This window comes from Megalobrama amblycephala, linkage group LG11 (genome assembly GCF_018812025.1).
Source record: "Megalobrama amblycephala isolate DHTTF-2021 linkage group LG11, ASM1881202v1, whole genome shotgun sequence".
NCBI classification, from domain to species: domain Eukaryota; kingdom Metazoa; phylum Chordata; class Actinopteri; order Cypriniformes; family Xenocyprididae; genus Megalobrama; species Megalobrama amblycephala.
Genome location: NC_063054.1, coordinates 21882365 through 21909053, shown reverse-complemented (window position 1 = coordinate 21909053; position 26689 = coordinate 21882365). Strand labels below are relative to the sequence as shown.

The window sequence follows — 26689 nt, the reverse complement described above, 5'->3', positions numbered from 1 at the left end:
TTTCATTGTAACTTTAAAGTTTGCTTAACATACCTGAAGGCTTTAACTTGTGCGATGGCTGTGCTGAAGTCCCGTGCTCTAAGACTCTCAATGAGTGAGTGGATGGCCGTCTCTGTGCTCGACTGGTCCACCTCAAACTCGCCCACTCCTTCCTGCCCATTACCTACTAACTCCGCCTCCTTCAGACAGCTCTCTAATATGGCCAGCTCCTCTGACATGTTAGTCACCTGAGAAACACACAAGCATCATGTCATTTTAAATAAACGTGTAGTCAATATTCTCACACAGATTAAACCTCTCTTGGAAAAACGACAGAATCGTCAATACAAAATCAATCAGCTGACGCACCATTAAAGCACACGTCACATTAAGCATAAACACATTGCAAATTGAAACGGATATTCCTCAGGCAGTGCTGTTAAGTCACATCACCAACAATTTAAAAAAACCAAGCTGAACATATGAGAACTGTTACATGCTTTCTACATAACAGAGGTTGCTGTGTGTGTATGTGTACGGTTTATAAAGTGTAAGTGGGTTAGTATCGATGAGCGATAGGCTGAATGGCTTTGCTCTGGTCTGTGTTAAGCATATCAGTCTCCCTCAGTGAGCTTAATAAAGTTATGCTGCACTAAGAGCACTATTTGCAGTCAGACCTTTATATGTGTCCATACTGGCACACATTAGCACAAACTACCACAAAATCCAGAAACATCTTCTGTCTATATGTGTGCTCTGTCAGGGTGGCTGGCTGGCCTCGTCTCATACCATGCACAATGTTTGTGGCACTCGAAAAAGCCACAGGAATAATAGGATCAGTATTTCTTGTGAATACATTTATATAGGACTTTTCATGCTAAATTAAATAGAAGTTAATGCATGTGCCAACATCTTCTATATTCTATCTATCCATTTATTTATTGACACAGCATTTTAAAGTTGTAACAATCTTGCCTAGAGTTGCTGAAAAAAAAAAAAAAAAGCGATATGTTGTAATAGTTAGAGATGTTCTTCTAGCGTAATTCTACATAAAAACCAAAGGGATGGTTCACCCATTTTTGAGATTTCTGTCCTTCCATTTAAAGTCCTTCTACCAAACTTTGATGCTTCAAAGTAGGGCAGTCACTAACGATTATTTTGACGATTATATTCTTCTGTGTTGGCATACGTTTATAGATGATTTACTTTACAAATCTGATGAAATGGTGCCCATTGCGTTCCCAGACGAACGTTATAAGCATCCCAAACTCTCAGCATATGCAGAGATAGAGTTTGAGATGTGCTACGCGTATGAAAATGAAAACAGTTCATCTGAAGCAGCATTTACTGTGAACGGAGCCGCTTTGAGACGCACGTAACCTACACGCATGTAAATATTAAACGCGCAGGGCATATATTTATTTAATCACAGCCTTTGTGAATTCACAACAGCACAATCATAGTATAGCCGCTATAGTATGTTTTTTAAATGGTTTTAAAGGTCCCGTTCTTCGTGATCCCATGTTTCAAACTTTAGTTAGTGTGTAATGTTGTTGTTAGAGTATAAATAAAATCTGTAAAATTTTAAAGCTCAAAGTTCAATGCCAAGCGAGATATTTTATTTAACAGAAGTCGCCTACATCGAACGGCCAGTTTGGACTACATCCCTCTACTTCCTTCTTTAATGACGTCACTAAAACAGTTTTTTGACTAACTTCCGCCCACAGGAATACACAAAAAAGGGGGCGTGGTCTTGTTGCGCTCCCACGGAGAAGAGCAAGAGTTGCGTTTGTAGAGTGTGTTTGTCACCATGTCGTCGAAACGCTGTTATTTTCATCCCGCAGTCCAATCACCTTTGTTTGGCCTTCCCAGGGACGCTGTACTTAGAGATCAATGGTTACAATTTATGTTTAACTCGGTTCCCGAAAATTATAATCCACATGTAAAACTATGTGCAGCACTTTCCGGGCAAGGTGCGCTAAGCTGCTGTCGAATCACAACACAGGAACCGCTGGCACAATCAGAACTCGTTACGTATTTCTGAAGGAGGGACTTCATAGAACAAGGAAGTCATCAGTCCGTTTTTATGACAGTGGAAACAGCGGTATACAGATAAGTAAATTATGTGAAAAATACTGTGTTTTTTTACACGCGAAACATGAACACATGTTGTATTGCACACTATAAACACAATCAAAGCTTCAAAAAAAACACGAAAAACAGGACCTTTAATACATTGTGCAGCCTTAGAAAATGGTCTAATAATGCGGTTCTTGGATTGTCGTCTGTGGAATGCGGCACTTCTGGTATTTTGCTGGTTACTCGGCACGGGTAAATTGCAATCGAGGATTTTTTAAACTCCAGTACTCGAATTTAATCGAGCAATCGTAACAGCTCTACTTCAAAGAGTTCATTAAGACATCATAAAAGAAATCCATTCAACTCCAGGTTTTGAGGTGGACACAATCAATTTATATTAGAGGACATATAGAGGACATCAAATATGTTGAACTGAAGCTATGTTGTTCAAATATGTAGCTCAAACGTGCTTGCTGTATGTATGCGAGGAATAACAATGAGGCTTGTAAGCAAGTATGGCTGAGCTTCCATATTTGATGTGCTTTATGTATGCGTGTTGATATCTCAGATTTCATTAAAAGTATCTTCATTTGTGTTTCAAAGATGAAAAAGGTAAATTGCAATTGAGGTTTTATAGGTTTTATACGTTTAGAATGACATGAAACTTAAATGTCTAATACACTATAACAGTTTGAATAATACAAGGAAACTCAGTAGATACAAACCTCTGCTTCTCTCTTGATGGTGTCCACTCTGCTGATGAGTTTGCAGTAGGCCTGAAAGAGCAGTAGGAGCTGGAAATGGAGTTTATACAAACGTCGACACAACTCCAGCTCCTACAGATAGAGAGACAGAGAGAGAAACAAAGGTCATGACATCATCACCTCAACATCTTCAGCTTTAATCATCTGCACTGTCAGTAGCAAAACAGCATGATCAGATGAACGGACGGCCAGATGAATGATCAAATGGAGGGACAGATAGAGAGAAGGATGAACGTCCTGGCTTTGAGAGACGGAGAGGAAGGGTTACACCCTGGTGAATCATTTTGTGCAGAATGGACTATGTATGGTTCCCTAATCAGAACGAAACTCTGAAAGATCAATGTTTCTGAAGAATGTCAGATCTGAATGGAGTGATCCAAAATGAGCAGATGGGGGGTAGATGGAGCATGCAAAAAAGTGCAGGAACAAGGAATCTAAGCTAATTTTCTCTCCCATCCTCCACTCACATGTCCGTGGACACGCTCCATTCACACACTGAATGCATATGATTTCTAGAAGCATTAAAACGCTAATAACCTATTAGCAAATTAGCATTTAGGTAGCGGGTTAACACCGTAAGTATGCAGAAATCATTTAAGCCATTAAATAATGAAGTTCATTAATGAAGCTTTTAGTGGTGATATATGAATGATCATGAATTGGACACATCTGTAGTGGTGTTAAGAGATCAGATGTAGGGGTTGTTTTGAATTCTGATTGGTTGAGAATGATTGTGCAAATGTATCAGTGAAGAATGGATGAATGCTCAGTGTGCGTGGCTGAATAGAAAAGATTGCGACAGGCTCTAAAATACAATAAACAACTTACTGCTAGCATTTCCATTTGCTAAGCAAGAAGGACAGCAGGTCACAAAAAAGAGGAAACACAGGAAATAAGAAAAAAAGACCAAAAATTAGTGCGCTCACAACACCCCAAGACCACCATAAGAGAGAGAGAGAAATATTGCAGTCTGTTTAACAATGACACAAAGGTTGCAGTCACATGCAATGCATTCTGGATGGAGAAACTACTTTGAATATATTTTCACTATTTTTATGCACACTCAAACATTTGTAACATACCTAAAAATAGGCAAAACAGGTAGAAAAGGAGTGTGAGAGCAATTGAGACTAATGCAAGTTATAGTAAGAGAGGGAAATGCTGGCAGAAATCATTTCAACTGTGGCATCACAAAACCTGACTCGTTTCCGCCACTGAATAAAAAAATAAAAAAGGAAATTGCGACTTTTTATCTCACAATTCTGACTTTTTTCTCGCAATTCTGACTGTTTTCTGAATTGCGTGGTATAAACTTGCAACTGCGAGTTATAAAGTCAGAATTGTGAGATATAAACATTTTTTTTTGCTCAGAATTGGACTTTATAATTTGCAATTGTGAGTTTATATCTCACAATTCTGAGAAAAGAAGTCAGAATTGTGAGATATAAACTTGCAATTGCAAGAAAAAAAGTCAGAATTGCGAGTTTATATCTATATCAGTGGTGAAAAACAAGCTTCCATACTTTAGTGCTCTGGCATTGCAGAGAAAATAAAGATGCTGTTCACTGGGACAGTAGTGACAAAGATGAATAACCAACAAATGGAGAGCATAAAGCTCATTTAAGCTCTAGATAAACATTAATCTAGATTAATAAATGGTGTAAAAAATTTGATATTGTAAGTTCATGATACCTAAATGTATTAAATAATGTTAACGGTTAGGGCTGCACAACGATTAATCGCGATTAATCATTTGCAAAATAAAAGTCTGTGTTACGTAATATATGTGTGTGTTCTGTGTATAATAATTATGTATATATAAATACATGCACATACATGTATAAATTTAAAAAATATATACATGTATAAATAAATATACATATTTATATATATTTTAGATTACATATAAATATAAATATTTTATATATAAATATAAATTTTTTCTTATATACATGTATGTGCATGTATTTATATATACATAATTAATATACACAGAACACACACATATATTACGTAACACAGACTTTTATTTTGCAAACGATTAATCGCGATTGATTAATTCGCGAAAAGAATACCAAAGTTACCAAAATCATAATTCTCACACTAGATATGAGCAGGAACAGACACCATACAAAAGTTTGGGGCTGGTAAGATTTTTTTTTTTTTAAACAAGTCTTCTATGCTCACCAAGGCTGCATTTATTTGATCTAAAATGCATTAAAACTGTGAAATATTATTACAATTTAAAAAACTATTATTTCAATATGTTTTAAAGTTTATTCCAGTGATGGCAAAGCTGAATTTTTAGGAGCCATAACTCCAGTCTACTGGGGGAAAATCTGCTAAATTATGTGGATGAGAGGGATGTGCAGAACTTTTTAACATTTAAAAAATACATTTCAATTCTGTAGAAATCTGTTCGGCAAGCACCGATTCTGTGTGGGCCTGGTTATGAGTAGTAGAAAGCTGTGAAAATCAGTTGCCCACGAATCACCTCTGCTTATATTCTTACAGAGGTTCTTACATTCTTGTTTATTTCTCAGAGATAAAAAGAAAAGTGCAAAGCACAAATGTTCACGTTTGAATGCTCAAGCAGACACATGCAGTGAGGAGAGTGTTTTTTTTATACCTGAGCCTGAGTGTTGGGTCGCTGGTTACTGTCTTTATCACCAAAGGTCTTTCTGCAGTTATCCAACCACTGCAAGGGGAAGAAGAGAGGAGACACCATGTTAACCACAAAGCAGAGAAGTCCAGATGTTATGAGCAAATACAGATGACGTTTCTCTGAGTGTGAAACAGAAATAGAGAAAGCCAACTAGTGTGCATGGAAGTGTGCGTGAGGTAAATTTAATAAGAGTGAACTACTTAGCAAATTAAAGAGGGTCTGTTTAAGCACACAGGGGGGTTCGGGACATAATGCTGTAGAGGCAGTGCCTGTGTCTCATCCAATTACTGTCCCCTAGTCATCCACTATCCCATCTGGCCCCTCTGCTCGCCTTCCTGCAGCCTGTCCGCCCAGTTAAATGATTTAGGGGCTCTGTGAGGCTATTCTTAGTGACCGTGCATGAAGAGAAATTGGCTGTTGCAGATTCTAGATGAGTGCTAACGGAAGTAAGCGCTGGCTAAATCAACTCGCATCCTGATATGATTTAGTAGCCAACAATAACTGCAAAGAGACGTCAAGGAGCATTTTATGATCCTGCACTGTCAGCTTATTCTCCTCTGCTGTCTCTCCTCCATTGAATAACCCTTTAAAGATGGGTTTAAAGATGAAGCTTTGACAAACAAACTGCATAGAAAATGCCCAGGTTATTTATATACTTTCCATGTCTACCAGAATCGGGTACATCTGAAAATCAGTGCACTGCTTCTATCTTAAAGGATTAGTCCACTTTTAAATAAACTTTTCCTGATAATTTACTCACCCCCATGTCATCCAAGATGTCCATGTCTTTCTTTCTTCGGTCGAAAAGAAATTAAAGTTTTTGATGAAAACATTCCAGGATTTTTTTCCATAAAGTAGACTTCAATGGGCACCAAACAGTTGAAGGTCAAAATTAGTTTCACTGCAGCTTCAAATTGTTCTACACGATCCCAGATGAGAAATAAGGGTCTTATCTAGTGAAACCATCGCTCATTTTCTGAAAAAAAAAAAAAAAAGAAAATTATATAAGTTTTATCCAGAAATGCTCATCTTGAACTAGCTCTCTTCTTCTCCTCTATTAGAATTCCAGCAGTGTAGACGCTGCTAAGTGTATTACTGCCCTCAACAGGCCAAAGTTTGAACTAATTTTTATATGCAATATGCTAGTTCAATAGTATATAACAATTAGTTCAAACTTTGGCCTGTGGAGGGCAGTATTACGCTTAGCAGCGTCTACACTGCTGGAATTCTAATAGAGGAGAAGAAAAAGAGAGCTAGTTCAAGATGAGCATTTAAGGTTAAAACTTATATAATTTTCAATTTTTTTCAGAAAATGAGTGATGGTTTCTCTAGATAAGACCCTTATTTCTCATCTGGGGTCGTGTTGAACAATTTGAAGCTGCAGTGAAACTAATTTTGACCTTCAACTGTTTGGTGCCCATTGAAGTCCACTATATGGAAAAAAATCCTGGAATGTTTTCATCAAAAACTTTAATTTCTTTTCGACCGAAGAAAGAAAGACATGGACATCTTGGATGACATGGGGGTGAGTAAATTATCAGGAAAAGTTTATTTAAAAGTGGACTAATCCTTTAATGCAAACAAAGATGTTCTTTTATTAATGTAAAGAATTTCAATGAGTAATTTTAATTTTGTTTTGTTCCTCTCACAAAGCCATCATATGGCTTTAAAATACTTGAAATAAAAAGCACAGCTTTTAAGAACTACATTTATTGTCCCTTTTGGAAAAAAGGTAAAATCGCAAATCACCATCAGCAAACATCTGCTTTTGTATTCCATTGAAGGAATACACAGGAATAAATGATATGGGTATGTAAGGATATGGAGGTCAGTAGTTAATGTGAGTTCCCTTTCAATATCGTTCTCTCAACGTTGCGCCATCAATGACGCTTTGGGAAAACACCTTTCTCCTAGAATAGTGAAGCTTGATTGACATAACGACACTGCATCGCAATATCAAATTGCATTCAAGCGCACAAATTAGGGGTGGGAACGCGCTGTATATAACGTGGTGCTGGGCGCCATTTTCTCAGAATCTTTCTCCTTCATACACGACAGTGATTGGATGGTTGGATCATTATTGTTTGTTAATTGTTGTGATCTCGTGAGAGTTTTAAAGACTTAAAAAGCATTACAAATGACAGTTTGTAGTTAAGGTGTCCGATATTGCTTAAATTAGTGTGTCACCTGTTCAGCTGCTTCTCTCTTGCTGTTGTAAGTGTCCAGATGCTCTTGTAACTCCAGCACACTGAACTTTAGTGTCTCCAAGAGCCCACAGGAGACCAGCTAAAACACACACACACAATTTACTAAATATACCATTAATGTCAAACTATCACACATATAGGTAAATGATTTAAGATAAGCTTTGTAAACAGATGTAAGGTATTAAAAGTATTCCAAGCATTGTAATTAGTCAGATGTGAGGTGCAGAGGAAGTGTACACTCTAAATGCATGAACTCACAGTTTCAGCATCCAGTAGGACTGTAGGGCACTGGGAGCAGGAGGTCATGACCTCTAGAGAGCTCAGGAACTGGTTTCCCATTCGTTGGAGCCCCTCCCCAAGGAAGCGTACTGAGGCATGAGTAATCGTGTCAAATTTCCTCTGAATGTGCTAAAGAGATAGCAGAGAATCAACTCAGGCACACAAAGCTACGAATTAGTCAAATAACAAGCTATTATGAAGGTTAATGTTTTGGAAAGAAGTCTCTTTTGCTCACCAAGGCTGCACTCATTTGATAAAAATAGAGTAAAACAGTAATATTGTGAAATATTATTACAATTTAAAATAACTGTTTTCCATTTTAATTTATTTTAAAATGTAATTTATTCCTATTTTCAGCAGCCTTCACTCCAGTTTTCAGTGTTACATGATCCTTCAGAAATCACTCTAATATGCTGATTTGGTGCTTAAGAAACATTTCTTATTATTATCAATGTTGAAAACAGATTCTGTTCCTTAATATTTTTGTGGAAAATGAGATGCATTTATTTCAGGATTTTTTGATGAACAGAAAGTTCAGCATTTATTTCAAATAGAATTCTTCTGTATCATTATAAATGTCTTTACAGTCACTTTTGATCAATTAAATTCATTCTTGCTGAATAAAAGTATTAAATTTATCTTAAAGAGATTTACCAGATTTTTGAATGGGAATGTATCTGCAGAAAACGGTATATTAATATTCATGCAACGTGTAAGCACATACTCACAAACACTTAATTTTACCTGAAAGAGTCGTGAGAACACGTGGAAGGTGTACACAGCACAAGACCCATCCGAGTCCGACAACATCTGGTTGACATGGCAACGCCAGGCGTCCTCCTCGTCGTCATAGGCTACGGGTTGAAATGCTGCCAAAATAGCCGAGAGAAAGGGCGACGGAGGTGGCGAGGCCTGGAGTTCAGGAAAGCCGTCTGCATCACCCTCATCTTGACTGTAAACAAAGATGGAAAGAGCAAGACTCAGACACGTAGAGATGCGAGTACCATCACAAAGCGTTACATCATTCAGGAAGGAAAAACGTAAACAGAGACATGCTGTTCTTTCTCTTAAGCTCTCCCTCCTCTCTCTCTCTCTCTCACTGCAGATGTCCTGTGCTGCAGTGTTGTTACAGTCTAAATCTACTGCAGAAGCACAAAATCAACATAAACACACACTTACAGGACTGTAGGGCCGAAGAGCTTGATGAAGCACACAGAGTAGAAGAATTTGAGACCAGTGTTGCTGAAAGATGTGGAGGACATGGTCTTCATCTTCATCCTCACTAACAGCTTTTATCCTTCCCTTCAATGTCTTCCTGCTCTGACGCTTTTTTTTTTCTTCTCGCCGTTCCCTCTCTGAGCTCTTCACCTCACGTGTTAGCCTAAATTCTCCCGCTGAGTTTGTGACGTTCTCTGTTTTTCCCTCTCAATCCCTCCCCCACTCGCTGCTGTGCAGCAGAGCGGTTCCCACACGCGCGGATTCACAAATGCAGCCTCTCTTTCTGTTAAATGAATCTCAGCTGCAGAAAGTTGCCAGGAAGAGCAAGGAAAGGCCCTCATAGGTGCCATGCATGCGCAAAAATGTAATTAGAGCCCTCTGTTGAATCATTACCTATAATTTTTATTAATCGATCATGGAAGAGCCGGACACATCAGGGCTTAGAGGATAATATATAGCACTGCAGAGGAAGTGTGTGTGTGTGTGTGTGTGTGTATAAGAATGAATAAAGTGAGTTTGTGGAGGGCACTTTCTGATGTGCTTAGGTATAGATGCCTGACCTTCAAGAGCAATAATATTGCCAAGTATGAGATCACCATTCACAGCGTTAATGAAACTCATCCTTATTATTCACAGCACAACGTGAATGGTATTAAATTGTACAGTAATGAGCAAAAATAGACACTGTTTACATCTGGTATTAAGATCTTAGATGATCCGATCAAAAGTGGACAGCAATAAAACCGTTGTACACAGGGGTCAAAAACATTTTGTGATCTAATCACTCAAAATTTATTTAGAGGTAATCAAAAATTCATGCGACCATGTCGCATCTGCAGTGTAAACACTAATCCTTCCTGATGCATCCCAGAAAATAATGTGTTATGTTAAAAAGGGATGCCTGTTTATGGTATAAAAGACACTTAATTACATATACTATTTCACAATATGACTGTTTTTACTGTATTTTTTATCAAATAAATGCAGCCTTGGTGGGCATAATTGACTTCAAAAACATTTAAAAAAAACGTAAAAAGACCCAAAACTTTTAAACAGTAGTGTACATAATTTGATTGCTAAAAAAAAAAAAAGTGCTTTTTTTTGCCATTTTAATTCTACCGCACTCTATAGCACGGTGAGTGGCCTAACTAAACATCATCCTAGGTGCCCTCCTGACCAAAGCCGTTACAAATTATAGGGAATTATTGCCATTTGGTCAGCCTTTAACTATATGAGTGTGTATTTCATAATTTACTTAATGTGTTTTCATAATTTATAATTTCATATGCTGCACTTCATGTGAGAAAAGCTAGTTGTGTTGCTTGCAAGTGACTTGCTGCCTATGAAGAGCATTTCCGATCAGTTACTTTGAGGTTTCATTATTGGTTAGGATGCTGCCTTTGAAGGTAGCTGTCTATGTAAGTATCAGGGTTTCGGGAACTTTCAACCCTATGAATGATTACATTTACAACAGAAATCAAACCAACCTGGACATGCCGAAAAAATCGGCCTCCTCTTCTTCACACCTATCATCTAGCTCTTTCAAAGCCAATGTCACATCCTCCTCGCATACTGAATCGGGGGCCGAGTCCAGAGCCAGGGGTAGAACTGTCTCCTCCTCACACATGGAGCCCAAGGCAGAGTCTATGACGGGGGGTGGCAGCCCCGGCTCGTCATCGAAGAGGGATCCAGGCGGGCTGTCCACAGCCGGCGGAGGAGGGGGGGCTGGATCCAGGTCGTCGGTAGGGTCCTGGGAGTCAGGTAAGTCACATAATTCAGGGGGGTCTGAGGGTAGAGGAGGGGCACTGCCAAACCCCGTATCCTCACTGACACTGCTACTTAATTCATCTGCTGCATTTACACTGGCATCCTGCAAATGTGAACATGGACAGTAAAGGGCAGTCAGGAAATGGGGCGACGTTTTTTTAGAGGACAATAAATGGTTCTTGTGAGTGCTTTATACTCTAATAATACAAAAAGCTGTATTATTTGAGTAATTATTAAGGCTGCTTTGCTGTGAATTTGTGTGCATTAAGCACCTAGCAGACCCACTGTACTATATTACAACACTCAAGCGATAGAAACTGTATTTATTGTTACTGTGCTGTAAACACAACTATTTATTTGAGCCCACATTTAGTCCAGGTGGGCAGCATGGACATTACACTTAGAGAGAACATCACCAAGGGACCCTTAAGCATCGGCACTCAAAAAAATGGCCTTGCTATACGCTCTCAGTGCTTCTATTAGGAGAGAAAAAAAAAAAAGAAAAAAAAAAATCAATAATGGTACAGGCTAATCTTTCACCATTGACTTACGATGCAAATGTGACCTGCAGAGGAATAAACCTGTGACATCAGAGGATCTGTATTAAATGGACCACTGTATCTCCATTCATAAATCACATGAAGCACCAAGCTAAATAGCAGCTAACTAATAAAATCAATCTAACTCATGGGAAAACATCTTTACCCTGAGACACACAATCAGGACTCCACAGATACTTACAGCAGTGAATGACTAATTCTGTCTTCTACTTCATGAGACCGTAAAAACAACAGAAGCAGCATGAAAGGCCATTTAATAACAGTAGCTTAAAACTAGTGGGCAGCCAATATGGATTTTTTTGATAGCTGATACCTGTATCTTAGAGAGTAAGGCGGCCGATATAAAGCCAAAATATGCAAGATATTCATCCATCCATTCTTTAAACCACTTGTCCTCTATAGGGATGCAGGTATATAAGATATTAAACAATTTAACATAAAGATAGAAAGATTGCAGTGCTTCCCACACATAGACTTTATATACTTGGGCGGCCGTTATTATATGTGGGCGGCCCGCCCAAGTATATTCGGAGACACATTTTTGCTTTTATTATTTTTATCCTCTTATACTTTTATATCCGCGCAAGATAATGAAACCATCCGCGATCGATTAACTAGTCGTTTCGAACCTGCTCGTTATGTGTGCTTCAGAACCGTTTACTCCCGCTAACATTCAAACGAGCGCTGCATTTTGCAAAGTCACAAGGGGGCGCTGTTGCGAGTTCTACAAGCTCACGCAACAGAGCTTCAGACTGCTTCAAAGTGATTCTCAATCAATGAAAAGTGCAGATTTATGCCAAGCGATTGCTAATGAACTCAAGTTGATGAATTATTACTAAGTCTACTTTATGGCCTTTATATAAAATGTTTTAGACGATTTTAAGAATCTGAAGGATCAGCCTGCAATAGTACAGACATTTCAAAATAAGAGTACTTGTGTATTTCGGGCTTGTTTATAATTAAAAGTCACACGCTAAGTTTTTTCTTTTTCTTTTGGGCATTATTGGTATTTTGATTACACAATAAATTGTATTTAATTTGATTTCCATTTAATTCATTGTAAATTATTGTAGTCTCCCCCACAGGAAGAAAACACTAAGAACATTATTTGACACATATATTATTCATTTTATAAATTTTACTAGTAAAATCTGTGTCCCATTCACTGAGAGAGACACTATATGACAACAAGGAGAACAAAGGAAAATGTAAACCATTTAAATGCTGTAATTTTGCATAATTTACAATGCATAATAATGCATAATATTAGTATGTAATTAAATGTAATATGTTATGTAATTAAAATTAATTTCAATAAATAAAAATACTGTTAAAAATCACACATAATTTGTTTGTCACATGTAGTAGACCATTTTTGTGCCGTATGTAATAGGAGGATTTTTTGCCCGGCTACCACCGCACGTATATTTCAAACCTGTGGGAAGCACTGGATTGTATATAATATAAAGATTGTTTTTACATAAAATTTAGCAAATTAATAAATACTTTGAGAATAAATCAATATGCATTTGACTTTTTTGCCTATTACTCGTAGAAATACAAAAAAAAAAAAAGCTATAATACGTAATATAAGGCTTGCTATAATACCTAAATATTTATTTCTATCAAATAATTTATTAGAACTGTATAACAATGACTGTGCTCTCTGCGCTGTCAAAATAAAAGTCCTGCTTCTGACACTAATCTGCCAGACGTTTACGGCAACAATTTAAAAAAAATTTAAATATCGAAGATTTATCTTTGACCAGAACTTAAAACTTTCGAGGTTCAAACTCTTGGAGATCACACAATGGATGCAATGGGTGTCAAAGTCACATGAGCTCAATGTAACATGTAAAACTCCTAATCTTTGAGATGCATGATGGATGATTTGTCATTATGATAAATTCCAGCGCACAACATGAATGATGGTAAAACATCTCTGGGAACAAACTGCTCCATCCAAGACTCATGTTTTATTCAAACCTACTTTAAAGAGACAACCAAGAAAAAAAACAACATCTAAATGAACGAACTTGAGTTTCTTTTTTCTTCTCCTCCTCCTTTCTATTTATGAGTCTAATGCATTAACAGAAGAAGGGAGGGTGGCGTGGAGCCAAAGCAGAGGCGTATTAGAGAAAGCTTTTAGGTATTCTTGGCTGTGGTGGCCACGCAGATGAGTAAGACTATCGATGGTTTTATCTGGACTCATTACGCTAAGAGCTGGAGAATGACAGGCGAGATGCCCTTGAGCTGATATTGAGGTATGACTGGACTGGACTAAACTGGTCTTGGCTGGACTGAGTAAGTATTGAACAAAACTTGTTCATTCATTAACATCAACATGAGGAGTATTCTGCTATGAATTGTGACTAGGGGACATAGTCATTTCATTTTGACTGAAAATCATCTTAACAGTGATGGTTGTGCATATGAAGGCTGACCTGTGGGAACTTCCTAAAAAGATAATTGTTCCAGGATAGAAGTGTGTCAATTAAACATCAACCAAATTAACTGGAATAAAAAAGAAAATAAAAACATAATGCAGATATCAGCAGTTAGTTAAGTTACAGTGTTAGAAACATGGCTGGCTAAAGCCTGTTAGTGGTCTCTCAGTCAGGCTGTGCATCTTTTTTTACTTGATCACTACAGAATGGCTGCTCCTTATCCAAAAACTAACATTTTGTCATCACTTATTCACCCTTATGTCTTTCCAAAAGGTGTAACAATGAAACACAAAATGTACTTTGAAGAATCTTCACACTGCTCTTTCCATACAATGAAAACATATAGTGACCAGGGGTTGCTAAGTTTCAAAAAGAACACAAGAGCGCTCCAAAAAGTGGTCAAAACCATTCAGTCTTCTGAAGTCATATTCACTGAAAGACTTCCCCTCTGCTGTGGCTCTCAGATGTCATTTCTAGTGTTGTTGTTGTTAGTGTTTGTTTTGGTAGTTGAAATAAAAATAAAATAAAATATAAATATTAGATAAACTTAAATGAGAATTAGAAAATTTATAAATGAGAAATCTTGCTTTGGAAATGAACTAAAATGAATAAGTTTAAGTTCTAACACTGTCAGTGACACCAAATGCCACTGGTTAAGTTTAAATTTCAGTCTATGACATAAAGCTATTACATTGCTTCAGAAGACTTGAAATATAATGCATTAGTAATATGAACTACCTTTGATAACATTTTTTTTTTTGGTAGTTTTGGAGCTTGACAGCATACAGCAACTATGCTTTCATTGTATGGAAAAAAATCAGATTGAACATTCTTCAAAATTCTTTCATTTGTGTCCCACCGAAAACAACATGAGGGTGAGTAAATGACGACAATGTCTGGGTGAATTATTACTTTAAGAGTGATTTAAAAAGGACAATATCAACATACATGAGTTTCTGCTCATTTTCTACACTGTCTGCCTAACCTCATCCCTAGCTGTGTTTACAGACACTCCACATGCTTCTGGAAGTTGTTGCAGATGCTATCTGGAGTACAACTGATGGTTGGCAAATAGATAAACATGTTTAAACTGATATCTACGGCTATAATCAATCCATGTAAAACAGTCAGGGATTATCAACAGTCAGAAAATGCGCTTAAAACTCATGTTTGAGGATACTGCCTTTTAAACCCCATAGAATGGTGGGATAATTTTCTACAATACTTACGGTGAGTTTGAAGGTCCGTGGATAGCAGTGAGTGGTCATCATCAGAGCCTAAAGCGTGTTAACGTCTGTATTTTTCAACCTTTCTGGGACCAAATTTGAGGTAGTTCTAGCACAGCAGGCCTGAGGTGTATGTTTGTCCCTGATGATAATCTCTTCACCAATCACATATCAAGCAGGCAAGCAAGCCCCACCCTCATAGCAATCAATCATTATCTAATGTCAATGATGGCAAGTGTCCCATAAAGCAACCCAGTGTGAGGAAAAGAGAATATGCCAGTATTTGGCAAAGGAAACAGACAGTGCCCAGTGTGTAAAACACAATACTTTTTGGAAACACTCTAGCAGCAAAAGCTTGACATTGACACCATTGGATGATAGGGGGAATTTGATAGACAAGAAAACAGCACCAGTTAACTCCACAAGAGAGCAAAAAGCAAATGGCTAAATAGCACCCGTGCACCATAATTTATTGAGATTCCTGATTGATCCCACCTCAGGCAGCTGGCTGCTATTGCTGTCAGAGTGGGCGGTCTCGGGGGTGGGGCTGTCTGGGCGGGGTAGCGGTGGGGTGGGTGTGGCCTCTTCAATCAGGACACTACTGGAGGACTCTTGCGACTGCTGGAGCGAGTCCAAGTGATTGGATATGGCGTCATCCGTCGCAGAATCACTATTAAGCTGCGTAAAAAGGAAAGTTGATCAATATTTTGTAAAAAATGTAGCAAAACATAGCATTTGCTGTGGAAATCTCTGCACTGGACTAAGTGTTACGATGCACGATGCACGTAATGGATCAATGAAAAGTAGTTCCTGAGTTCAGCACTTTTTATATATTTTATATGACATCATGCGGCATGCCAGACAAAATTATGTGAACCTGGCAAGACCAATTGCATTCAAGTCTTATTCAAACAGTGTAGGAGGAAAAGGACAAAAACAGGAAAAAGAAGATGACTTTCACTCAGCAGCGTTTAAAGGGTCAGTTTTCTTTAGCTCTGCTTAGTAGCTCATGCCCCATTAACAAGCAAAAGGCTGCAATAATTTATTAGAGTTTGAAATGTAAAAAATTATTAAGCTTGCATATAAAAACTATTTGAGCATTTTAAGTAATGAGAGGGGCCACAAGGAATATGCAGATTTTTTTGCAGACTTCTCAGAAAATCACGTAGTGTATGATGGACACAGAGTCTGATTTTTTTAACTTCAGAGTATGAATCCATCCAGTTGGGGGATTTCAAACAAGTTTGATATTTTAAGCAAATTTAAGAACACAGCAACAAGGCACATGTTTCTATGTGAGTTTGTGTTCATATTTAAGAATTGGAGTAATTTAATTAGAGAGTAATATCTTTTTGTTTTTAACTGAAACTATAATAAAATTATATGAATAATTAATAAACACAAGACCATGTGCAACTCTATGAATGACAGATGTTTCAATTTTGTGCAAATCTGCAAAAACTTCTGTGTGGCCATTAAAATAGTCATGCAGTTATGCTAAACAATTATGGCAAAGTTAGTATAAGAACGTAAGACAGCTAAATCCTTGTATTAAAAGTTTCTCTGGCTAATAGATCAGTAAAAAAAGACTGAAAAAAGCATCCCCATCACCTTTTATTATCCCTATCAAATAAAAAAAAAGGGATTCAAAATAGAAGTAAAGGCTGAGAAGGTCTTTGAAATGCTAAAAATCAACATTTGGCTTGGCTGGGAGAAGTGCAGAGAGCACTTGTCTAAATTCACCGGAAGTGCGGGTTATGCAGAAAGCAAGCCTCTAACCCCGCCTAGGTAGGCCGCGGCAGCGTCTAAGCCCAATCTGGCGCACAGACACACCATGCCGGTGCCCCCTGTGTGGAGGGGGCCCAGAGGAGAGGGGACTTACGAGGTTGGAGCGGGTGAGAATCTGGCTAGCGCTCAGTACCTCCTCCTCAGATGACTCATCGGTGTCCTCCGGCTGGATGAGACTGGGCGTGCTGCCCGAATACTGGCAGTCCTGTAGAGATGGGGTGTCACCTTTGTCAATGCTATCCAGAGAGCGACGCCGCACACCCCAGTTGAAATTGTCCATGCTCTCCCCCTGCAGGTGGAAAAGGAGAAAACCAATAAGAGGAAAGCAGATCAACTTTAAACTGCATGCTTTGTGAATTATACAGAAGGAAAAGGATAAGAAATTTAATGTATACACAATACAAAACACAAGACAATATGCGCAACGCAACCACAGAGCACAGTGGGGTCGTGGAACACAGAGAACTCAACATTGACTATTTAAAATATACTTCATACTCTACTTTAAATGGAAATTGTTTAATTTGCACCATCCATGTACTTGTGACAACCATTAGCTACAATTATAAAAACAAATACACTTGATTGGCTAGCAGGAAATCACATTTGATTTTGTGAAATTTCTGAACGGGTGCAAATTTTCAAATGAATGATGAGGCCAAACAATTATAGATTAAAACACAAACTTTTCCCTAAACACTGCTTAAAACTTACCTGAAGCTCCTGGACGCAAAAGAGGAAAAAAGATAATAAGAGTGTTAGGGAGAGTTAAGACACTGTGGAGTCTTAATGTGGAGGTGCACAAACGGACACAGGTGATGTCAGAGAAATACACTTACTACACATGCAGACTTTCTTTGTTTTGTTAAAGGTGAATCATTTATCAGTTCTGAGATGTTTGCAATAAAAGACTTTGAGGATTGATTGCTAACTATCAAAATATGAGGCAACATGCCCAGAGCATCCGGGCTCACCTCTCCATCCTCCAACTCAACATCCAGGAAGTCAAAGTCCTTGAAGACACCAAACTGCTGTTCACTTCCTGCATCTTCTGCTTGCACTTCCTCCTCCCGTGTCACTTCCTCTACAGTGGGGATCAGACTAGTCTGCTGGTCACCTGCATCCAAATCCTCATTTGAAGAAAACACCACCTGCAGAAAAGCGGTGTAATTAGCCATTGCCAAGATTATGCAACCTTATAACATTCTGAATAGTGGAGAGAGAAAAAAAAAAAGAAAAAACAGAAAGAAAACGTACAGATGGGTTTTTAGGCAGGCCAGACTCTGGGCCGCATAGAGACAGGACATTCATCAGTTTCTCCCGAGTTCTCCGCTAAAAGCAGATAACAACATTACCGTTAAAATTAGAGGTAAAAATCATTCAAAGCTCTAGTTGGTTAATTAAAATTTGACAGGTTTTCATAATAGTTGACAATACCTGTGAGAGCTGTGGTCTCTTCCAGCTGACTGGCACCAGCCCATTTGAGTTGGAGCCAGAGGAAGTAGAAGAGGTGCTTCTTGTCACGGCGATTACCTGGGGTTTTCCGTTACGCCCCGCTGCACTTCGCTGGTCTCCATACTTATGACCTATGATAGGTGTCTGTGGGTCAAAGGTTAAAAAATACTGTCAAAAAAAGATATTATGATGATGAGGTAATTAGAATAGACATACACTGACAAACAAACAAACAAAATACAAGACAGAAGATGGCAGGCCAAGCACCTCTGAGATGTCAAAGTGGAAGTCCAATGTTTTTCCTGGCAGTTCTTTAGATGAGTTGTTGAATATGCGAGTGAAAGCGATCTCCGGGGAGCCGGTCGACTCTGTGCTGTAGGAGCGTTGCACCTCATCAGGAACCACCAGACTCGCTGAGCGGGACACAACCAACTTCAGAATGTTCTGGGCCTCCTTCCAGTACGGGCTCTGTGGCAACACACAGACAACAAAACTCTTGAGCCATTTTTTACTATATCCCTTTAACCTCGAGGGACTCACAAGATGAAAAGCTTCAATAAAGACCACAGAGTAAGAAAGCGATGATGTAGCTTATAGTTCCTCAAAAGCACCTCACAAAGCATACAGCCCCAAGGCCATTCATACAGACAAATACACACTACAGCAAAGTCCACTCTCCAGTACTACACACACAGGCATGGGAGAATGAAGAAAGGAATTCAAATACCCATGGATTACTCTATATTCATATTCTCTTGAAATGGGAAAGGCATACTAAAATAAATCATTGGAGGGACAGATGTTCTAATTGTTGACAGAAAAAGTAAATTATACACACACCTGTACATATTTGCCAATAATCTTCATGATTTCCAGGTTGAACTGTTTGACAGGAGCAGCAGACAAGTCAATGTGACTCAGTAGACTATAGATGATCTGTAGTAAAGACTGTTGCATGCTGTTCAGTCCTTTCTCCAACAACTAAAACAGAAGAGGTAAAAAGTCAAGAAATTATTATATACATATACTTGAGCACCAAGTTACATGACAGCACAGTTCAGCTTGGAAAAATGTGCCTTGAGAAATAATTATTCTTTTACAGTCTTGTTAAGGGAGCAAATACTGTAGATAAATATGTAAATAATAATAACATACAACACATAATCTATAATTTTTTTTTTTATAAACATACACATTGCCGTTTAAAATTTTGGGGTCAGAAAGATTTTTTATTTTTTTTGGAAGAAATGAATACTTTTATTCAGGAAGGGGGCATTAAAGACCTGCTGAAGTGTATTGGAAAGCACAGCATTATTCAATGTGTTGATGTAATTTCAACTGAAACAGGAAGACAGGGCGATATATCGAACAGCCTATATCACTTTAAAATACAGCATTCTGTGCAGAATTTAAATGGGTCCGATACCTTTCATGGTCTGAGCTGACTCACAGATATGATCCGTTCTGTGCTCTGGTGTCCCTGGGCCAGAGCAGACTGTGCTCACGCTGCGGCAGTTCACGTGATACTAACGCGAAAATGGACTTCATTTGCGTCAAAGGAAAGCATATTTACACTGTCTGAATCGTTCCCTATTCTCTATATAGTGCACTTTGTGTCATTCACCATGTAGAAACTAGTAAATGTGTGAACAAATTACCAATTTCAGCCGCAGCTTCAGTGTCTGTTGATAGTGTAGGAGGGGGTGGGACTTCAGATTCTAGAGAGCATTTGATTGGACAGAAGATTTGATGAGAAGCGCGATGTGATGTCATGAAAATCCGTGATCCATTTTAGCGGAAGTGAAAGACTGCAAGTTTTGAATCCTTATATCTCCTAAATGCGAATTTTGACATTGTTTTGGAACACACCAGCTTATTAATAACATTAAGGCTAACATATTCATACTAAAAAGCTAAAAAACTTACATTTTGATTTCAGGGGGACTTTAAATTGATCAAAATGGCAGTAAAGACTTTTACATTTTTACAAAATATTTCTGTCAAATAAACACTGTTTTTTTTAACTTTCTATTCATCAAAGATTCCTGAAGAAAAAAAAAATGCACCAGTCTCCAAAAAAATAAAAATAAAAATAAAAATTAAGCAGCACAACTGTTTTTAACATTGCTAATAGTCATATTAATAATAAAAAAAATGTTTCTTGAGCAGCAATTTAGCATATTAGAATGATTTCAGAAGGGTAATGTGGCAGTGAGGACGTGAGTAATGACTGCTACAAATTCAGCTTTGCCATCACAGGAATAAATTACATTTTATAATATATTAAAATATAATACAGTAATTAATAATATTTCACAATATTGCTGATTGTTCTGTATTTTTTATCAAATAAATGCAGCATACTTTCAATCTTACTGACCCTAAACTTTTGATATTAAGAAATAATAATAATAATTATATATATATATATATATATATATATATATATATATATATATATATATATATATATATATATATATTTTTTTTTTTATTTATTTATTAGGGGTGTAACGATACGCATATTCGTATCGAACCGTTCAGTATGAGGCTTTCGGTTCGGAACGCGGTACGAACGGTTCATTGGACTAATTAATTACATTTGGAAAATAAAAAAGTGTGTGAAATATAATGTTATGCATTCAACAAGGTAGCCCAATAACCCAAACAACGTAACAGGCAACGCCCCTGACACCCCCGAAGAAAAAAAAACACCAACTTATATGTTTATGTTAGGCTACTCAGTCAGGCGCTCACTCACTCAGTATGCGCTGAAGGCTCGTTGCAAAATGGCTAATGCGTTTAACAGACCAGAAATAGAAGATCCTCCAATAACCAACAGGTCTGGTGTTTGGGTGCACTTTGGATTCCCTGTAAGCTATGATGGTGATGGCAAGAGAGTGGTGGATAAAAAAAACAACGGTATGTCGCATCTGCTACATGACAATAGGGTACACCAGCGGGAATACTTGAAACATGTCAACTCATTTACGCCGACATCACCCCAGTGTGTCAGTATCTGGAACAAGACGAAAAAAAGGAGAAACATCCACGGCACAAACTATCCCCGCAGCATTTAGACAGACATTTCCAACTGATTCAAACAGGGCAAAAGACATCACCGCGGTGATTGGTACATTTATAGCCGCGGATATGAGACCTTACTATAATAATTATTTTTTCTTTTTGCTGTATCTAAAATGTACCGAACCAAACTGTGACACCAGTGTATCGTATCGAACCGAACCGTGAATTTTGTGAACCATTACACCCCTAATATAAACCATTATACATTATATTCATACACTTAAGTATTCATTATGTATTTATACATTTATTTAAACATTACAATTTGTCAGTTTACTCAGATGAAATTATTCATCCACTTGTTCTACGGCCTGCTTACACCAAGGTCCGATGCAACAAAATACTGAAAGTATTTGCAAACAAAACAGGGCGGCAGATTTATTACTGTTTAAAAAAAGGCTCAGATACTTTAAGTTGTAAACACTTCAACAATATCCCAATAGTTTGTTATTTCCATTGGTATTACTCAATGTACGTTAATAACGTTACGGTAACGTTAATCTCACCTCAGCTAGGTACGTGACCAGGTTGAAGGTGATTTCAGAGAAGGAGTCGTGCAAGTAGCGGCACACCACATTGATCCAGTTGGTGCTGTCTCGCGAGTAGCTGTGCGTTGAGTACAGGCTCATCATGTGGGCCAGGTTGGCCAGTGTGGCTGACTTTTCCTCAGCACACACTTTGGCGATTCGATCAGCAGTCTCCTTACAGAACCCTGTGGGGTTGTCAAAGTGCTGGACCAGGTGCGGCAGCAGGCATAGGATATTCAGAGGAAAACCTAACAGGAAATAAGACAATAAATATATGGATACACCCTCTCATTTATTTTCAAGACCCAGGAACGACAATTCTCAACAAGATTTCAGATTTGAAAATGTTTCCGAAACCATGGGCACACCTGCTAGCTGTGAGGGGTCTATGAGTGTGTGTCGGGACACAGTGATGAGTTTACTGAGGAGGTGAATTGTGAGCTCCTGAGTTGCAGCTGAAGTGAAACCCTTCAGGAAGAGCGTCAGCAGGCCAGGGAAGTTGTACCACTTCAGTTTGGCCTGCACTCTCTCCAGCTTCTCCCTGCTGTCCACCTTCTCCAGGGGCATCTGGGCCAGCAGTCGGTTCAGCAGCCTGAGTGCCAGCAAGTACTCAAACTCATAATCGGACTCTAGCAGCGACGTAGCAATCCAGAAGACCGTCGCCATCAGATTAGTGGGGTCTGTCGGTGGCACCACCTCACCAGATCCTCCAGTTCCACCTCCTCCACCTACGCCTCCTCCATCGCCACTGACACCACCCTCTCGTAATGATGATAAGCTCCGTGTGCGAGCAAGGTTGCCGTGGCTGCCGCCCAAGCGGTCGGCTACATCAAGGGTATTGCTGCGGCGACGGTCTCCGAGGCGCTCACCCATCAGACTGGCACGGAGGGAGTTGCTGCGAGTGTGGCTGTAATGGACATGCAAGAAACTTCCGCTGCCGAGGTTCAGCTGACCGGTACTTTTCCTGTTATTGGCAAACTTGGTGCCCTGCAGAGGATCATGAGAGGCCCTACAAAGAGATGGAGACAGCATTTTTAGTAATGTGCTGTATACGATGGTAATTTTTTGGAAGTTTTGCTGTAGCGGAGCATGTCTTACTGTGAGAGTGCAGTAAGCAGGTCGTAGCTCTTCATCGTTTCAGCCAGAGTGTCTATACCAGCCTCTAGTGTCAACAGCAACTCAATAACAAAACCCTGCAGGAGACAGATGAAATGTTTGATTATGACTCTTTCAGGGATCAGCACTTAGGAAGGCCATTTGACACGAATACTACATGTACAATCGGGCCAACATGAACACTGATTTAAAAATCGAATTAAAGTAAATCTAAATGGCTAACATAGATGAGGTTTTGCTGAAATTAAATCTTAAAACTAAAATTTGTTGAACAATGAATCTTAGAAGGTTTCAAGGATATTATATTAAAATTATTTATTTTGTTTACATATACATGCATACTGTATAAAACTTTTCCTGACAAAAAAAGTCAGAAAAAGATTATTTTTTTAAAATAAACTGTTCTCTTCATTAAAAATATATATTATATTTAAAAAAATAAATAAATGTAAATATTTTTTATTTATTTAAAGCTGTAGTCCGTAACTTTTTTTGGTTAAAAATTATCCAAAATAAATTTTTGAGCAAGTACCTAACCAGCCAGTGTTCAAAATTATCTCTTTCCTTCCTTACGATTCACAACAGTAAGCTTGTAATAATGTTTTACAATAAATCGATACTGGTGGATTTCTGTGGGAAATTCGAGCATGCAGCCGTTCGTCTTTGCGTCATTACGTCACGTCCGTAAACAGAAAGGAAGGAGTCCCAGCTAGACTATGCATATCCACATATAACTGCAATTGCAGGTTTCAAACAGAGATGGCGACTAAGAGGCAAATCTTACGGACAGCAGCTTTAATAGAAAGTTTAATAAAAATAAAAACTTTTTTCTGACAAAAACATATCAAAAAACTTTGAAGATTTGTTGAACAATAAATTTTCGAAAGTTTCAAGGATATTATATTAATATTATTTATTTTGTTTACATATAAATACTTTATAAAACATTTCCTGACAAAAAAAAGATAATAAATTATTTTTTAAATAAATGTTATCTTCATTAAAAATATATATTATATTTAAATATATACTTTTTCAATTTAAATATAAATATTATATTTATTTAATAGAACTTTTAATCAAAAATATAAACCTTTTTCTGACAAAAATATATCATAAAAAGCTTTTTTTAAATGTTTTTTTTTTAATTTATTTAAATGTATAATATACATAAATATAAAGTGAAAGTTTAATAGAAAAAATGTTGCCTAAAATTGCTACTTATATTGTTGTAGCAGGGTCAATGAAAATCTGAAGTACTGACCCTGATCAAGTCAGCACAAAAAAAAAGCCCTGCTGTTGCTTTCTTATCAATACTTCTGGAACAGAGGGACATTTCTAAATACCTGAGCCTCTTCCCCTGGATCTCCCACAGTCTCTACCAGACGAGACAGCACATCTGACAGCGTGGAGGCTGTGAGTGGCTGTTTTAGCGCTCTGAAGATCTGGAAGGAGCGACCCGCATAGTGGCGTGATGAGCAGGACAAAGCGGTCTGCAAAGCCACTTCACTTAGCTCCTGCTCCAACTGATAACCTAATCAAACATGCATCACAAAAATCAACCACAGAATAAACATTTAAATTCACTTAAAGTAAAAAGTAAGTATTCCTTCATAAGGAAATTGGTCCACTACATAATGTGATGAAATTAGCATGCCATGTCTTACCGGACGGTGTCTGTTTGAAGACGTTGACAACATGACGAAGGAATACACTAAGCTGATCAGCACTCTTGATGTTGGGGTTTTTAGGAGAGACATCTTCATGGTTCCAGAGTGGACCACGCTTCCTATGGGCCAACCAATCAGAAGAAAAGAATTAGAGGAAGTGACAAAGCAGGAAATATCTAACATAGAACAAAGGCTCACACAACTCCCAGTAAACAAATAAACCGTATGTATAAAAACACTCTGAATCAAACGTTCACACAGAAACGAGACAGAGCGCACACACACATGCACACACACACACACATGCACACACACACACACACACGCGCGCGCACGCACGCGCGCACACACACACACGCATGCAAGGCAATAATACCCTCTCCTGTTAGACATGGCTGCAGGCAGAGGGAAAAAAACATTAACTTAACACAAAATAAATATACATTCAATGTGTATCCAGGGAAACTTGCCAGGAACAGCATTAATGTTTGGTAATAAAACTGTAGAAATGCATTATTATTTAAAGCTTTTGATATTAAAACATTTTCCCTTCCCATCAGAGACAAGACAACTATGAGGAAAGTCATTTGATAAACAATTGTGCCCTATCATGGACCCCAGCTGGACTTGCAGTTCTCCTTCAACTTCGAACAGAGACAACTCTTCTGAAAAAGGGATGGGTGATATGGCCAAAAATATCATTACAATATTTTTTTTAAATAACGTTTGATATCAATATTTATCAAGATACTCATTATTCGATATTTATTTAATATCATTAATAGGGAACAAATGCATTCTATATGTTTGTTAGACCTCAAGAATGAATGTAAACATACCCTTTGGAGTTTACTTGTAAACAAATAAGTTAAGTTGTACCTCTTAATTTAGGGCCCAATGAAATACAAATTTCATTTTATTTATTTATTTATTTTTTACCTACCTAAATTCAGTGTGCCCTGTCCTTTCTGTGTTTTACAAAAGTGTTTAAAACAAATTTATCCTCAAAAATAGTGTCTACACATTTTTGGAAAGCTTTAAGTTCCAGTGTGTATTGGATGATAACTTTTATGAAATTAAATGGTGTGAGCAGCTCTGGAGATTAAATTCATATAGTGAGAAGGGAGATGCTAAAAACACCATGCGCATTAGTCGAAACCGTGCTGCTCATTCACACAGAGACACGTGAGATTAAACTACATATACTGAAAATTACTCGAATAACTAATTACATGAAAAGTTTATTACTGGCATCACATAGTGGCGTGCAGTGACCCCCTCACCTGGAGCTGATGAACTCGATGAGGTTTTTGACCTTCTCGTCCTGCTCTGCAGACAGGTCCACTTCATTAAGGAGAGTAGGGGGGAGGTGAGGCAGGACTGAGCTGCCCAGACTGATACTAGAGGATGTGGAGCTGGAGCTCAGGCCAGAGTCAGTCATTGGAGATGGCTGGTAGTCTGGCATTAGCTCTGCGACACCTTGGAGACAAATCAATTCACAATTATTTTAGTCTTAGTATAAAAACACTAGGACATGGCTAATATTGCAATTGGTCATTATTATTATTATTATAATGAATCATTATCGATTAGGTAGAGAGATTTTGCAAAACACCTGTGCTTTTAAGTACCTGTGAGGTTGAACTCCTGAAGAGTGGGTTTGACTGTCAAAACTCTGGGCTCATTCAGCTCGCGGTTGCGGAGCAATACAGATGCTAGTGACTGGACACTGCTGTTGGTACCCTGAACGACCAGCAGGTGGAGCAGTAAACGCTTGCAGTGCTCATAGACCTCTGGATGCTGATGGTCAAAACCTACACACAAAAACAAACACAGAGTATACAATGTGGCACTT

The 26689-nt window shown here is 38.1% G+C and overlaps 1 protein-coding gene across 17 annotated transcripts in view; it reads right to left on the bottom strand.

The window, feature by feature from the left end:
- The window catches only part of fryl (furry homolog, like), a 120139-nt gene that overhangs the window by 3123 nt on the left and 90327 nt on the right, over positions 1-26689 (bottom strand). For 10 of the 17 annotated variants that reach the window (XM_048206703.1, XM_048206704.1, XM_048206702.1 and 7 more), the window contains 23 exons: positions 26466-26648; positions 26118-26313; positions 24832-24953; positions 24511-24698; positions 23147-23241; positions 22417-23057; positions 22028-22296; positions 19275-19415; positions 18702-18902; positions 18417-18578; positions 18237-18311; positions 17954-18130; positions 17694-17702; positions 17074-17268; positions 15687-15869; positions 10679-11061; positions 8718-8925; positions 7953-8102; positions 7675-7773; positions 5452-5520; positions 3651-3668; positions 2784-2894; positions 34-227 (listed from right to left, as the gene is read on the bottom strand). In XM_048206703.1, the coding sequence (XP_048062660.1) occupies positions 34-227; positions 2784-2894; positions 3651-3668; positions 5452-5520; positions 7675-7773; positions 7953-8102; positions 8718-8925; positions 10679-11061; positions 15687-15869; positions 17074-17268; positions 17694-17702; positions 17954-18130; positions 18237-18311; positions 18417-18578; positions 18702-18902; positions 19275-19415; positions 22028-22296; positions 22417-23057; positions 23147-23241; positions 24511-24698; positions 24832-24953; positions 26118-26313; positions 26466-26648 (4069 nt within the window). The remainder of the gene's footprint in view (positions 1-33; positions 228-2783; positions 2895-3650; positions 3669-5451; positions 5521-7674; positions 7774-7952; positions 8103-8717; positions 8926-10678; positions 11062-15686; positions 15870-17073; positions 17269-17693; positions 17703-17953; positions 18131-18236; positions 18312-18416; positions 18579-18701; positions 18903-19274; positions 19416-22027; positions 22297-22416; positions 23058-23146; positions 23242-24510; positions 24699-24831; positions 24954-26117; positions 26314-26465; positions 26649-26689) is intronic. The other 7 variants (XM_048206690.1, XM_048206706.1, XM_048206692.1 and 4 more) reach the window with 5 other exon arrangements.